The 16696-nt window shown below is 46.7% G+C and overlaps 1 protein-coding gene across 4 annotated transcripts in view; it reads right to left on the bottom strand.

Annotated features, from left to right (window-relative positions):
• Positions 1 to 1743: 1743 nt before the first annotated feature.
• Positions 1744 to 16696, bottom strand: part of LOC134101654 (arf-GAP with coiled-coil, ANK repeat and PH domain-containing protein 2-like) — a 40837-nt gene continuing 25884 nt past the window's right edge. The window contains exons 10-24 of one of the 4 annotated variants that reach the window (XM_062555365.1): positions 13904 to 14016; positions 13562 to 13613; positions 12187 to 12287; positions 11272 to 11377; positions 10655 to 10863; positions 9978 to 10047; positions 9236 to 9330; positions 8689 to 8885; positions 7299 to 7325; positions 7068 to 7160; positions 6455 to 6693; positions 5625 to 5734; positions 5077 to 5187; positions 4663 to 4724; positions 1744 to 1911 (exon numbers count right to left, since the gene is read on the bottom strand). In XM_062555365.1, coding sequence (XP_062411349.1) covers positions 1808 to 1911; positions 4663 to 4724; positions 5077 to 5187; positions 5625 to 5734; positions 6455 to 6693; positions 7068 to 7160; positions 7299 to 7325; positions 8689 to 8885; positions 9236 to 9330; positions 9978 to 10047; positions 10655 to 10863; positions 11272 to 11377; positions 12187 to 12287; positions 13562 to 13613; positions 13904 to 14016 — 1689 coding nt within the window. In that variant the 3' untranslated portion in view covers positions 1744 to 1807. Of the gene's footprint in view, positions 1912 to 4662; positions 4725 to 5076; positions 5188 to 5624; positions 5735 to 6454; positions 6697 to 7067; positions 7161 to 7298; positions 7326 to 8688; positions 8886 to 9235; positions 9331 to 9977; positions 10048 to 10654; positions 10864 to 11271; positions 11378 to 12186; positions 12288 to 13561; positions 13614 to 13903; positions 14017 to 16696 lie in introns of all 4 variants that reach the window. The other 3 variants (XM_062555364.1, XM_062555367.1, XM_062555366.1) reach the window with 3 other exon arrangements.

The raw sequence follows: 16696 nt of genomic DNA, 5'->3' as shown, positions 1-16696 counted from the left end.
GTCAAAATTCTCAGAAGGATTTGATAATCTTCTGGTCCTGTTGAAAGGTTGGAATAAGGACAGTAGGGCTCTGAGATCATAACTCAATTTGGGATAAGAGGGAGCTCTTAACCCACGGCCAGGATGACAAAAACAGACCACCTCTTCAATAAAACTCACTGTCAACCGTGGAGATTAATGCCAACAGAAAAAATGCTTTTATAAAATCATACAGAAAATACAAGTCCAACATTCTGTGAGAATTTGTTCAGACCTAGATTTGCTATACACAATATTCCTTTTAAAAATGGCATGAATCATACACATAATTATGGAGTATGGGGTGGGGGCCTTCGGTACAAAACAAGATTAACGAACAAGTTGACAAAAAAAAAATAATTAAAAAAATAAACAAAAACAACTCAAAGACAAACAAGCTTATCTAAATGATTCAAGTACCACTATGTCTTCATTAAAAACAAAGCTATCTAAGGCATATAGTTTATATGCTCCTGTACAACTGTACATGGCTCACATCCCATAGTCTGAAGAAGAGGGTGAGGATTCATGTTTGCATACGTTCACACATTTGGAGGACATCTTGGAATATCACAGGACTTCATACAAGAGAGAAAGAGGCAGAGATTGACAGAGCAAGATAGAGATAAGAGCTAGAGCTAGAGATAGATAGGGAAAGATACATGATCGGCCCCGTCATATAGTGAGCTTTCGACTCTACTGACGAGGGGATTATAGAGGCCGCTGCTCAGACGGACAGTAGGTTAATATCTAATGAATACAGACACATACCGCATCAACTGTTAAACATGGTTGAAAAGGCCACGGCAACAACACTGCAGGGTGATAGGTGTATGTATGTTATGTGTGGCCAAGTGGATCAGTCTACATGTCTCCAGTCGAGTCCATATGAATCAGCAAGCTTGGACTAAATGCTATATTCCTTACCCATGAACCAGGCATATAAACCATCAATCTGGTAGAGTTTTTGCATAGAGGCTGACTGAGGTGCATCACTCCGGGTTTGATCTCTCTCTCTCTCTCTCTTTCTCTCTTAAAATATGTTGTAGAATTCGACCAAATACAAATGTGAAACTGACTTGATGGTGATTGGCAGCTCTAGTTGTCTCGGAAATATTTGGACCCTTCAGATATAATCGCTTTTCATGTGAAACGGTATAATACTGAATATCTTAATGTCTCAATCATTTCATAGAGAGAGATGACTATCAAACACTATCAAACCCATGACACACACTAAATGAAGAACTCTGACAGATGAGTTCTCAAAGAAACCCTCTACTCACTTTCTCACTCTTTTAGATTGATACTAAAAGAGTGAACTAATAGGGGGGAAATCATTGTTTTCATTTACTTGCTTAAAATTATAAGCACCACACAAAATGTACTGATTAAAATGTGCTTTAAAAAAAAATGCAGAGAACCCAAGGTCTTTGTCATTAAGAATATGGACATAATATGCTGAAATGTGGGATGTGGAATAGAAGGACACCCAACTATGCTGGTCTCACTGAAATGTACGTTTTTTTAAGACAGTCTTTGCAGATTAAAACATCCTGAAGTCCTTGAAAAAAAAAAAAAGGTACAAAATAATTTATTAAGCTTGTCCAGGGCCATCAGCAGTCCTCACTGGGGTCAAACGATGGACAACCCGAACGGCCAGGAGCCCAGCTCTCTGAAGATTCCAGAAGGGTCTAGAAGGGTCTCCTCAACTCCTTCTGCTCCCACAACTCCCTCCCTCCCTCCCTCCATCCTTCCCTCTCTTTCCCTCTCTCTCTCCCACTCTTCCTCATTGCCTCGGAGAGTCATGTGGTTGGAATCGGTTCAACTTGTCGGGATCATTTGATGCCATCTGGGTGAAGTCTTGGAAAATGTCCTGATAGGTTTCATCTCCTGTGGAGGGAGAGAGAGGGAGATGAACTCTGACTGCAACAACAGCGGGGCACAGACACAATCTAAACATTCAACACATGCAGTTTGTTTTTGTCCCCTTTAGAATTTGTTTGCAGATGTGGCATATCAATGCACATGTATGGGGGCCAATGAGCATTTGCTTTTGATAAACAAACACTAACAACCACTGACATATGCAGCAGTTTCATTTTCTCCTCATCAAATGATTCCAGAAGCCTCTTAATAACACACACACACACTACACTAACTGTACTTCCTATCATCAGGTTTTACTTCACTTGCATTGTCAGACACAAACACACACACAAACTACAAGCAGGTGAAAAGGCATGCCACAGATGAAGGAAACAGAGTTTAGAGCCATACCTTGTTTTGTTTTTTTAAAGTGCAGCTCAACAGAGAATAGCAGCGTAAGGCAGGAAGGGAGGAGAGGAGAGAAGAAGAGAAGAGAAGTGACAGAGGTGTTTATGCAGAAACCACACTCCTGCCAGAGCCATGTAAATGTTGTGCAGTGTGCTGTACGACTGCCCAACACGTGACCCCCATGACTCCGAACCAAAACTCTCCAGCAGGCTGCCCAAACAGCCACATGAACACAACCACACACACCCTTCATCCCTGCCACAACTACATAAACAGCATACAGCATTTGAGTCAAATAAAACAACTGATCTAACAGAGTTTTTAAAGTGCGTGGTTTAGACAAGAAATTCAATTGTGGTGATTGTAGCAGACTGAGAAAGGTTGAAATTGATTTAAAACAGCTGGCTGTATTCATGACCAATTTCTATTAAAAAAAGACCCTAAACTAACATTATCTTGATTTGCTAAATTGTACTGAGGTTTTTCATTTTTCAGACCAACTAATTAAAAACCCTCACTCCAGATACGGTTATACTATCGATACAAAATTGTTATATCCAAATCTGTTTATCACCATAACAACTGCACATAGACTTCCTCTTCCACATAGCCCATCTTTGGACATTTGTTAGTGTGTTTGCTGAAGTGCTAATATTTTGGTTGCCACAGGACAACACTGCGCACAAAGTACACCAATCCAGTATGTCCCTACTCTCCACCCCGCTACAGTCCAAGCAAAAAGTCCAATCCAAACCATGAAAGAAAGGAGAGTAAATAAAAGCGACAGAAAGAAAAGTAAATAAACGCGAAAGAAAGAAAAGTAAATAAATCGGGAGCAAAAGAATTCAAACATGCCAATAAATCCCCTAATCAGCAGAGTGGACGCCACATCACACGGCAGACAGACGGGACCCACCGACTCCCTCTCCTCTATCGCCTCCTACTGGTCAATAAGTGCATCACAGTAGACATTCTTTCTCTAAAGCTACAGTAGTATCACCCTGACTCCACAAAACACACCACCGGACTGTACCTGATACCAACTCCTTTGTTTCTTGGTGCAAAACTGAGCAAACTCCAGTGACCCCCACTGGCCAGACCTGGTCTAGATCTAGAAACCTGACTGTTCCCTTCAGCGTCCCCCGACCCCAGCCAGCACATGGGCTGGGCCGCTTTGATTGACATCTTCATCTAACTGAAGCATTTTTCTCTCTTTTGTATGCAAGCATCTCCAAATAGCGTCCTTGATATGGGCAAATGCTTTCTGTTTTGAACACAGATGAAATCATGTTGAGTATTCTAATGGTAAGGCACAGTGCGCACACACAATATATAAAATATTTGAGATAATAGAGTTTTGTTTACAGTTATTCTAACGCCTAACATGTAAGCCAGGAGTTTCCTGCTATAAAATCTTTTTTTTTTCTCAGTTTAAGTCACTGGGCCACACACTGACTAGGCCAAGGGTTAGTGCTGTTATATAATGCATAGATATACTTTTCTACCTATAGATATGTACTGAGTATATACGTATACTGCTTATGGAATGCCATCTGTGGGTGCCTGAATACACTGACACCCAGTCTTGTGCAAAGTGTGTTTCATGAACACATTGGATGACAGACACTCTTTACTAGCCTGTAGTTCTGTCATGTAGACATAAGATGTTTAGAAATAGTCAATGACGCAGTCACAGATGGCTATTATATAGTCAGAGTTCCAGTGGTGGATTAAAAAAAAAGAATACCGGTTTTTAAAAATGACTTTCTCCGTTAAAATAATCTGTGCAAACACCAGTAAGACGTGGCTACATTTTACAGTACATGAAAGTAAAAACTGTCATGCAGGTAAAAAACAGACGAGCTTTAGGCTCACAATGTTGCCAGCACAGACATGTACAACGTGATGCACATTATAATGAATAGGAATGTACAAAACTACCCTCCCTCCCTAGACAATCACCAAATCACACTGAGACATCTAGCCAAAAATAATGACACCATACGCTTGAGCTAATAGCACAACAGTACAGTAAACAAGTCACACTAAAATGACCAGTAAACTCAAGTGATGCATAAATCGGCTTGCACCTATATTCTTTTAGCGTGCCCAGTCTTTAGAAAAATAAACACATACATACATCAACTCTGGCCTATTGCACATAACATCTCGGCCTGAAGCGTGCTGGCGGCTTGGTGGCTGGTTTGTGTGAGTGTGTGTGTGTGTGTGTGTGTGTGTGTGTAATGTCTTGTGTAATGTGGGAGCATTACTGCAGGGGGTGCTATAACTCCCCAAGCTGCAGGCTTATGAACTCCTGCATGCATTTCCTGTACTGCATCTCAGTGGGGCTGTCACTGGCATATTGACCTGACTGACTGTAGGGGCCCTCTGCTTCCCGCATCTCATCATTCATCTTGGCCAGTCGCAACCTGGAGGGAGAGAGAGAGAGAGAGAGAGAGAGAGAGAGAGAGAGAGAGAGTGAGGGAGAGAGAGAGAGAAATTAAGAGGAGAGACATGAAAAAAGAGAATGTGGGAGGGAAAGATTGAAAAAAAAGAAAGAGAGAGATTGATTACATGGCATTGCATCAGGAAGTCATTCATTTTCACAGCCAAATCTCACTAAAGCAGATCCTTCACAGTGGGTTTCCAGATCGCCGTCAGCACAGTGACTATAATAAACTGTAGCATGGCAAAGGCAGGCTGCAGCGCTGTGGTGTCTGTCAGTCATCTGATTGCATAGGGGGAAATCTGCTGTCTATTGTTAGGAGTCTGCAGACTTACAGGGTCACGATGTCAGCGTTGGCTGCCTCCACAGCAATGGTCAAGGGCGTTTTGGCGTCAATGTCCGTCGCATTTTGATTGGCTCCTCTTTTCAGGAATAAACACACTTGCCTAAAGGGGTACAGAAAATAGGGCTCACATTACACACACACTAACCACATATTGGTATAAAATGCTACCTTCTAAGATACCTTCGTTTTGACGAATCTTTAAGGCATCACAGACACATCTGCTGCCTTCAACATTCAAAATTCTATCTAATTATGAGCAGCTGTTGGCAACTGGCAACAGCCAAAAGATGTCGAGGGCTGTGCTGTCGAACACTACATTATTCTGCTTTATGGTATCCTAGGAACGGTGAAGTCCACAGCTGGTACCTTGATGCCTGCCACAGCAAGTGACTCGTTAGACAGCTGAAGGCAGCGAGGCAGCACCCAATTTCTCATAATAATGATGACTAGTGGTGTCAAACACATCTCAAATCATGTGGCCACTAAGGCCCTGGGGTAGTCCTGTGTGCTGGGGCCTGGGGGAGGGGGGGCTCTTACCCAGTGTGTCCCATGATGGTGGCGTGGTGGAGGGGTCCTCTCCCATGCACGTCCTGCTGGTTCACACTGGCACCGTTCTGGAGCAGGAACTCACACGCCACCAGAGAGCCCTGCAGCAGAGATGATGGAAATTCAGATTATCCCTAAAGGAACACCTATAAGATGCCCCCACCAAATGTCCCCCCATCTACCATATCCCTAGCAGGCCTATAGATCTGATCACCACATACTGTACAGTACCATGCTCTTTACTAGCAACACATTATAAAGCGGTATTATTCTATTCGGTAACACTTTATTTGAAGGGGTCTACATAAGGGTGACATGTAACCGTCATAACAATGACATGACACATGTCATGCACATTAATGACACATTATTGATGTTTATGACTGTTGTCATAATGTGTCATTCGGTTTTGGGTGTTTTTAACAGTTAAGTTTAGTTTTTTGACATTCCATAAACCGAATGACACATTATGACAACAGTCATAAACATCAATAATGTGTCATTAATGTGCATGACATGTGTCATGTCATTCTTATGACGGTTACATGTCACCCTTATGTAGACCCCTTCAAATAAAGTGTTACAGATTATTCTTAACTATGCGTGTGATTCAACTCAGTGGAAGTACACAGAAATAGCATTTCAAAATGATTGTAATCATTATTACTGTATGTCACACACACACACACACACACACACACACACACACACACACACACACACACACACACACACACACACACACACACACACACACACACACACACACACACACACACACACACACACACACACACACACACACACTGTTGCATACTCACCCCCTGCACGGCCATGATGAGCGGCGTCCTCTTGTCGTCCTCGGCGTTGATCCAGTTGACCGGTGCCCCGTGGGCGAGGGCCTGGGCCATGTCGGGCAGGCTGCGGGCGCAGGAGGCCCAGTAGAGCTGCAGGCCGGGCGAGTACTCCTTGGGCTCGGAGAACACCACCTGCTCCTTGCACGGCGACGACGCCTGGCACATGGGCTCCTCCGGCTCCGGCTCCGGCTCCGGCTCCGCCGCTTCTGACAACAGAAGGGACACAGCGGCGTTACACCCAGGAGCAGCGGTCAACAGAGCACGGGTCAAACAGCAGAGGGACGGCTACAACAAGTCCAGTCCCATGCCATATTGCTGTGTGGTTAACTGCACTGACATGTAGGACACTCCATGTTACATCAACCAATAATGTACTAAATGATATATATGCACAACATTTCAAAATAGCAACATTATAAAATCCGTAGCACTAGAGAAACCAATTGGAAACATAAATATAGTCCATATCTTTTTATATACATGTAAAGCCCTCAAGTAATTGATTCAATAAAACTCAGAAGTCACAATGTCAAGTCTGTGATGCTGCATCGCTGATGGCATTAAGAGCCAGGGCTACCTGTGTCATTGAGGCTGTTGGTTGAGGCAGTGTTGGCCAGCATCTCTCTGCTTCCGTCAGCACTGTTCTGGATGCCGCTGTCCTCGCTCTTTACTGCAAAACACACACAAACACACCCTCCTTCATCACTGTCTGCCACACAGAAGCTATATACCACATACACACACACTCACACACACACACACACACACACATACATACATACATACATACATACACATACACACTCACTTTTCTGGCCGGCCAAGGCAGCACCAGCTGTTTGGAGCATAAAAAGTGAAATTAGAAGCAGTGCATTCCTTCCCCCCCCCCCCCCCCCCCTCAGGATGTGACTGGATGAATCATGTGACAATAAACGGAGAGACGGGGGAATGGATGGACCAGACCCAACGCAACAGAGGAGCAGCAGCCACCACCACCACCTGAGGAAAGCACACACAGTGCACGTGACGTGAGCCCCCATGACAGGAGAAGAGAAGAGAGGAGAGGAGAGAAGATGGCACGACCCACTATGAGGATGCAAACACCACATGGTCAAAGGTGTTCACACTGTGGAGGAAGGTTGAGGATACTGTAATGAACCTGACTCACTCACACACACACACACACACACACACACACACACTTCTCTTACTTACTCACAAACATTCATACCCAAAGACATACACTTCTTACTCACTGACCGGCACAGACACACAAACACACACACACACACACGTCTTACTCAATCAAAGACAGACATACACCCACACAGACATACACTTCTTACTCACTGACAGACACAGAAACACACGCACAACCACACTTCTTACTCATTCAGAGACACACATACAACAACACACACAATCACTTCTTACGCACTTTCGGACACACAAACACACACACACACACAGACACACAGACACACACACAGGTGGGCCGGTGACAGATGGGGATGAGGTGGGGTGGTGCTCTGGCGATGGGAGTGGTGGACAGGTCAAGCCTCTACTTACTACTGCGCAGTTTTGAGGAGGTATCAAAGTAGGAGAAGAGCGAGTCTAACTCGTCTGCGCCAAAGAGCGACTCGCGACGCACCTCCTCAAGGCCGGCCGCTGCTACGCAAAGGTCGAGAGGGCAAAGGGCACAGAGAGCAAGGAGGCAGGGAAGAGTGGGGTCAGGTGGGGTGGGGGTGGGGGTGGGGGGTCAGGGCCAGGAGGAGGAGGTTAGTCCAGAAGCACAGCGCCGGACACAGGTCAAGCAAAAACAGACAGTGAGACAGACGAGGGCGTCGGAAGCCAAAGGAGACGAGAAAAAGACAAACAGAGAGCCTGTTAGAATTTGACCTGTTAGAAGACAAGGGGCCATCGCACAGAGACGAGCTCATTCACAAAGCTGAGACACAGACACTGATGGGGAGAGAGAGCGACAGACAGACAGACAGACAGAGAGAGAGAGAGAGAGAGAGAGAGACAGAAAGAGAAAGCAAGAAGCAGAGAGTCTCAGAACAGTGGAGAAACACTTCCTGGTGTTCTGTCCAACACAGGTCTCCTCTCCCAGTGAGACCCAATAACACAATGAGAGTGTTGATGTGTTGATATATGTGAGGAGGGAGGACTGGTGGGGGGGGTGGGTGGGAGCTCACCTGATGCCCCAGACGCGGGCCTCTGTTTGGGGGTGGGGGGCGGCGCTCGCGGGGGGGCCAGCTCAGAGCTGCTGGTGCTCAGGCGCTTCTCCTGCTTGCTCAGGCTCACCACCTTCAGCTTGAGCTCGTCGTCTGACGGACGCCGCACAAACCGCCGGTCCACGTACTTGGCCTTGATGTATGCTTCCACCTCGTGCCTGCAGGGGGAGCCAGAGAGTCTGAAACAGTTGGGTCTGATCTCATAGCCACATGAACACAAGTGCACAGCACTCTCCTACAGTACATGAGGCAGGAGAACACATAGCAGGACGCTGTGCCAGGACTTACGATCCCATCACATTTCAAACCAGTGATCAAGCAAATGAGGAGACAAGTCTCCCCAGACTCTCATCGTCTCTTAAGGACTGTCTGGCTTTGTCAGTGTTGATGAAGAAATCTCTTGCAGAAAGTTCATGTTGCTGACTGACTGATGTAGTGTTTGGGCTTGTGTGTGTGTGGATTTGTACGGTGGGCAGACTGGGACACTCCTAGAGATGCTGTACAGTACCTGGGGTCTCCAGGGTGCGGTTTCCTGGCTCCCAACTCCTCTCGCCGAGCCTCATAGATCTGATTGATGACGCCGTTCCCCAACTCACACATCAACTGAGGGAGGGGCGCGCGCGCACACACACACACACACACACACACACACACACACACACACAGACACACCAAAATCAGTAAGCTGAAAAAGCTGCTACCATACCACAGTTGAGTTGAAATAAGAGCAGTTGAGTTCTGCTGACAAAAGCAGCTGCTTGCACTGTGAATGACCCCTACCCTTAGCACTGACATAACCTTGATCACTTTCAAGGGCTCATGGAAATTGCTGTGATCCTGAATTCCATATTTAAGGACGAGTGCGAGCAGCCACAGATAATTAAACGGGAATATTAATGATCCTCAGACACAAGGGACAGAATCCTCCTAAGCTTTGTACGTGTAGTACGTGTCTGTGTGTGTGTGTGTGTGTGTGTGTGTGTGCGTGTGTGTGTGTGTGTGTGTGTGTGTGTGTGTGTGTGTGTGTGCGTGTGTGTGCGTGTGTGATTTAGAAGGCTCTCTGAGGGATTGGGCTGACTGGATGGACAGATTCATGGACAGGTGCATGGATAACGATTCTCTCTCCCTCCGCCATCCCATCTGTCATTCCTACACTCCTCTTCCTCCCCACATTTCTCCATCCCTCTCTCCCTCCCTCTCTCCCTCCCTCTCTCCCTCCCTCTCTCCCTCCCTGCATCCCATCTCCTCACCTTCAGTAACTCTGGCTCCCATGAGTCCAGGGTGAGGGATCTGACCTTGGAGAAGTGCACTCCCAGACTCCTAAAGAGGGGAGAGAGAGAGAGAGAGAGAGAGAGAAAGGGGGAGAGAGAGAGTAAGAGAGAGTGTGCGACACAGAGAGAGAGAAAGAGAGAAGGAGAGACAAAGAGTGGAAAGACAGGCCATCAGAGGCTTACTCAAACAAGAATGCGGTCTTCCAAAGATTAGCATTCCTAGACGACCAATACAGCACACCTGGTCCAGCAGCACTCAGGCCCATTAAATCAGTGCACAGCTGATGTCTGAAGTCAGTGGATTCACTGAATGGAATCAGTGACAGCGCTGCTGGCACAGCACTGGAAGGTTGAGTTTATTTTGGGAGCAGGAGATCAAAATGGCTTAAGACACAGCAGGGGACAGTTAGAAATATCAAAATACATAGTCCATCTGCTTTCCTGTGACTAGACACACACACACACACACTCTCCTACATACACATCTCATATCTCTCTATCTCTCTCTCACACACACACACACACACACACACACACACACACAGACATACATACTCCCACAAACACATCTCTCTATCTATCTATCTATCTCTCTCTCAAACACACACTCGATCACACACACACACACACACACACACACACGCGCGCGCGCGTACCTGTGTATGCCGGAGCACTGTATGCAGAGGGTGATGCCCAGGTTGATGGAGGCCCAGCGGGGGTCAGGCTGGCCGCAATCGCAGCAGGCCGTGTTGCCGGCGATGGCCATGACCTTCTGCAGGGCGCTGTCCCCCTTCAGGCTCTTCTCCCGCGGCTCGCCGCTCGAGTCCAGGCTGCCCGTCGACGTGGACGACTTCCTGTCCAGCTTCTGCGACACACGGCAAGAGAGAGAGGACAGTTACACACACACACACATGCTCACATTCACATACTCCTGCATACCCCCATGCCAGTGCAGTCTCCATCCTAAATACACACAGACATAAAATCCCACATGCCAACATGACCACTAAAATACTCATTATCTGCCTGACACACACACACACACACACACACACGCACACACACACACACACACACACACACACACACACACACACACACACACACACACGTCTCCATGCCAGCAGATCAGCTGTACCAGGGTGATGGAATCATCCATTACCCAGCCATCATTCACACTACAGTATGGGCACACTGTCCCAAAGGGCATTGTTCATTTCCATTTTTAAATGATGCTCGAGTGCTGGTGACTAATTGCGTCCCTCTCGCTCACCTCCCCGTCGTCTCCCTTCTCCCTGAAGGCTGTGGCGATGCTATTCTGGACGGCTTTGATCCAGGCTTGCCGCAGCTTCTCAGAGTCCGCCTGCATCATGCAGCTCCTGGGAGAGAAGTGTACGTCAGTCAGACAGTGTGGTCGCAGCGTCGGAGCCCTTGTCGGGTAACCTCCCCCCGCTTCAGCGTCCCACTGTGCACTAACAACTCTTTTGGTTGGAGCCAAAGTGTCTCGGCTAGAACCTCATAGGATCACTTCAGCCAGAAAGGCCCATTTGGCAACCCTAAGTCATACTGTAAGTGCCAGCATACAAAGCCTTATGCATTTTTAATGAATTATGTTCTAAAGAATTAACAGAATGAACAGTGTTGAACAATTCACAGTTTTTATGCATTGTTTATTCTGCGCAATCCCTCTAGACCAGGGGTTCTCAATGTTTTTGGTTCCAAGGACCCATTTTAGGGGATAACATTTTCCGAGGACCCCCTTGTAACCGTAATGTTAAACATTTGTATTCTCTGAAGTTGTGGCCGGGTCCACTATCCCAAGTTAGGTCCAAGTAGGACCAAATAGACACAATTTGCTTGTTTAATGGGTGAAAAGAGCATAATTTTCTTAAAATGTTAACTTTATAATTTCAAGCAAATTATTTCGCGGACCCCTTGGCTATGGGTCACGGACCCCACTTTGAGAACCACTGCTCTAGAGACTATAGGTAGTGTGGTACCTGGTCTCTGGTACCACACTACCTAGCTGACTAGCTGTACTGAGCTGAGCAGAACCGAAACTAAGAGAGTGAGGAAGTGCTCCTCCTGCTGTGGTTGGAGGAGCTGGTGTAGTCATTACTGTGGTGGCTGGCTGCTGACACAGCATGACTCTCCTTCAAAAAAAGGCCCCTTTCGAGCGGTGACTCACTTAGTGGGGGACACCACCTCAAAGCAGAAGCGCCGCTCGATGTCCTCGCAGTGCTTCACCGTGCACAGCCTCAGGTCCTCCACCACCACCGTGGGGTTGTCCTGGCAAACGCACACACACACAAGGGTCACACACGGATCAAGTGGCTCCATAGCAAGTAAGACACCTTGGGAATTTGAGTGCAAGTTCTGATATGTACAGTATAAAGTATAACGTTCCAACAGTCATGTTTTTTTGTAGTTGTACAAAATAGCGATACATTAAGCCTATTTTACAACTTTGACTAAAAGACTGAGATTGATCTGAATACAGTAGTAGCAGTCAGCAGTACACACAGTGCGGCCATAACATCATGCCACTGATTCAGGACAATTTTTACTCTTGGTATAGTAATTATGGTAACACTTTACTTGACGGGTTCATTCATAACACATTCATAACAGCTGTCATGAACTGCACGTGAAGCATTCATGACTGATTCATTAATCATGACTCAACATTCATACCAACACTTTCATGACAAAAAGACGAAAAGTTGTCAAAATAAAAGTCCAACAATCTAGTAATCCATATCAGGGTATTATGAATCCCCTCCAGCATTTCTAAACATCTCATGAATATTTTATGAAGTCTACTTCAAATGTCACTTTACTATCCGAGTTGTGAAGTATTCATCATACTGGGAAGTGAACTACTGACCATCTGCGGACCTCTCAATGGTTGGACATTCCTGTTTTATATATCCTTATATACAGTCATTGTTGTAGACAGTTATGCATTCTTCCGAGGCTACTATCATAAAATAAACAAACAGACAAACAAAAAACTACATTCTCCTGGACACTGGACTTCCTCATTGACTAAGATGTGACAGATCAGGTTGTCTAACTAAAAAAAGAACAGCAATGCCGCTTTGTGATTGTTGGACTTTTATTACATTTTTGACGTTTTGTCTTCCACATTCATGAAAGGGTTGGTATGAATGTTGAGTCATGTTTTATGAAACAGTCATGAATGCTTCATGTGCAGTTCATGACAGCTGTTATGAATGTGTTATGAAAGAACCCGTCAAGTAAAGTGTTACCGTAATTATTTTCATTATTTTGTGATGAATGCATACATCCAAAACAGAACAAGCAGCGTTGCCCCAAACCCAGGCCCAGGCTCTTGTAGAGCAGGAGCTCTGTGGGACTCCCTCCTGGTACTGCTATTCATGGAACGCTAACTTCACCGTTAACTGTTACCGAAATATAAAAAAAAAAACTGAAAAACTACTCTTGGGTGTCTCCTTCCATTAAATATGCAGGGGGGAATATTTTAGTTGGATCTGCACATCTATATTTTACTTTGGACAGCAATAACACGTCTGACCTACCTTAAATTTCTTCTGGTACACTAGCTGATTGTTTTGAATCGAGAACCATCTCCTGAAAGAGAGGAAGAACGAGTCAGTGATGTAAAATTCCCGTAAGATTTTTCAATTGGTGACACATATAGAACACAACAGCATTACAGAAGAGATTCTACCTCTATTAATAATTGTGAGCTACCACAGAGTTTCATGACTGTTACAATTTATAAATACTACATTTAACAAATGTGTTTTCCAGTTCCTTCAGTCAGGCCTTTCACATAGTAAGTCATCACACACACATCTTTGCCGGCATCCTGTGTGTGACAGACTGGAATTGAAGCTCGCTAGCCTTTTGTTGCTCACCTGTTCCATGTTTTGAAGGCATTACTGGCCCTCTTGAACAGATAGCCCTCCATAGCGATTCCATTCTCGGCATCCACATTGTACTCCAGTTTGGTGTCGTCATTCGAAAAGTCCTACGAGTCACAAGAAGAAGGGAGTCATGAGAGATGGCCCAACAGCACAACAGCCTAGCAGAGCCAACAGCACAGAGCTCACAATGGCAAGGCATGGATTCCAATACCTAACAGGCCAAACATATCTTCTCTACTGTGTACAATGTACTGAGAGTCAACTGGAATTCAGTAAATGACTGGATAGAAATACAACCGGAAGACAACAAATAGATACAAATTGAGTTTTCCAGTGGATCTTGCAAACAGATTAGCATACACAGTTCATTCTGGCGTGATTCTTTCCTTGAGCAAAACAACCTACGCATTACACGCATCCTTGTAAAACTATAAACTTCACAATCCAACCATCACATCCCCCTAATTGCAGTCCAGTCCCTAATCCAGAACTTCAGTGGTCAGGAAGAGGTGATGAGTAAGACCAGATCCCCTTATAGCTGGGTTTTGAGTAATCTTGACCGCAAGTAAACAAATAAAACTGGTCCAAAACCAATGTCTGAGTGGCAGAGCATGTTACAAGAGTACACACTGTGAGTCTACAGCATCTCTCAGTGCTAGTGACAGCCAGGATGAATCATACTGTATAAGTCAACATTCTCATACATGGATTAAGCTCTTGTTTTCAATGGAGATTTTCCATTGAAACGTTGATCTAGACTAGGACTAGGTTAAATCCATGTACAGAAAAGCGTCCTTATGAGAGAGAGAGAGAGATGAGGAGAGAGATGAAGAGGCAGGGTGGAGGGATAGAGACGTTTCTGCACCGTGGGGAGCTGCTGCCTGTGCCAGGCATGTGTGGGCCGCCCAGCAGTGACTTGGGCCAGTGAATGAAACAGAACCCGGGCCCTGATGGAGATTCTGGCCACGCACCAGACTTCCCCGCCCAGCATCACTTCCTGTGGGTGTAAGCCGAAGCTGGCGCCTGCCCACTGATGGATCTAGAAGCTTCTCTCCCGAGATGCTGCTTCGTGGCACGTGTGGGCCGCCGGGTTGCGATGGCAACACCACCATCCACCACCGCCACCACCACCACCTGATCCTGCGCTTGGATGAGCTCATTCTCCCCCTCGACATGTTTCCGCACACCACTCCGGCTCCTGTTTTACAGACACCAGACACCGGGGTTGCTTCAGAGTCTCAGCTTACACCCCCATCATCCCGAAAAAAAACGTGCCGTGGTGGTGTCAGGTCCCTGGTGCCCGGCACCGGTTCCGGCTGGTTAGCTCCCTGAAAGGAATCTGAGCACCCACGTCCCTTTGGCTCCCCGCTGGAGTTGGTCAACATTTTTCGAACGCAGGCTACGGTGCTGGAGGGTCATATGGCGGCAGTGACCCACGGTGGCACAGTGTCCGTCACGGACCTTCACACAGGACTCTTGCCATTGTGGTCACTTAATGAAACATCAATAATGCGGCCGATACCCATGAAAGAGAGCACCCAGGGAAAATAAAGAGCTTTCGCTTCCTACAGCCACCGTTTGAAATTCCTCCACTGTACTGTACAATGCTGCGTGTGTCTGGCTATCAATAACCAGTAATGCTAAATAACTAAGGGCCTGCTTTTTGAAAGCACCAATAACATGATGCCTCTAATCCTGCTCAAAAGAAGAATGTGATGTATGCTGCTCACTGGATAAAGTTTGATGTTTGACAGCCAGATGCAAATGCAATGCATTTCAATTTGTCGACGATGCAAATCTTGATGGACAATTTAATTTGACGCAAGCTGTAGTATGGAGAACAGCATGGGCTGTGTTTGTGCCGGGCTGTGTTTGTGTTGGCCTGCGGCCCCAGGCTGCACTAAGCCCGTACTTACAGCGCTGGCATGGTCAGGCCGGGCTGCAGGATTGGGTTTCTGGCTTCCTGTAACCGGAGCGCGTGCCTCTGCCTGGACACCGGCGCTCACCAGCTCCTCTCCACCATGACACATTCTCCCTGGCTGGCCCCGAGCCCCCCCTGGTTTATTTTGGGGGGCGACAGAATGTGGGCATGCTATGGGCAGTTGGACACGACCAAAAGCCGGGGCCTGCCGGTGCCAGTTGCGGAGGCGGCACAGCACAGCAGCCGAGGACTTTCCCATAAGGCCGGGGCGACCGCCGCGTCCTTAACCACCTCCTCCTGCCTTGGTTTCTCCCAGCCGTGCAGAGTGGGATTTAGCTAAGGTCGCAAGGGTTCAAGCGTGGAATCAAGAGTGCATGTTGTTCTTGTCCCTCGGCATTCCTGCTCCATGGTGAAGTGGTCGCCGGAACCTATTCTTTTTGGTGAAGCACCGTCCGCAAGACACATCCGCCACTAGACGCGGTGTGGATGGCAGAAGATCACACACAAGCGCTACGCGACGGAGAGAGACACTCGACCCCGGCGTGTTTGGTTACACGCACTCACAGCCCGTGAATGAGCTGTGCACGGGAACGACCAGACAAACACGAGCAAAAACAAGCTTGCAGAACTAACTTTTGCAGCCCAGGCCCATGATGCACACCCATGATGCCTGTCCCCACCGCTCGTCTCACGTGACATCATTCCACAGGAGGTGATGGGAATGGTGGTGGATGGTGTCAGAAACAACCAATCACAAATGGGAATGCTGCTCAACACACAACACTGGGATGCATCACACTGGCATGGCCATGTCAGGGAGAGGCGATGAGCGAGTGAGACAGAGAGAGAGAGAGAGATGGCGG

The sequence above is a fragment of the Sardina pilchardus genome, chromosome 15 (assembly GCF_963854185.1).
Source record: "Sardina pilchardus chromosome 15, fSarPil1.1, whole genome shotgun sequence".
NCBI classification, from domain to species: Eukaryota; Metazoa; Chordata; class Actinopteri; order Clupeiformes; family Clupeidae; genus Sardina; species Sardina pilchardus.
This window is presented reverse-complemented; position numbering and strand designations above follow the sequence as displayed.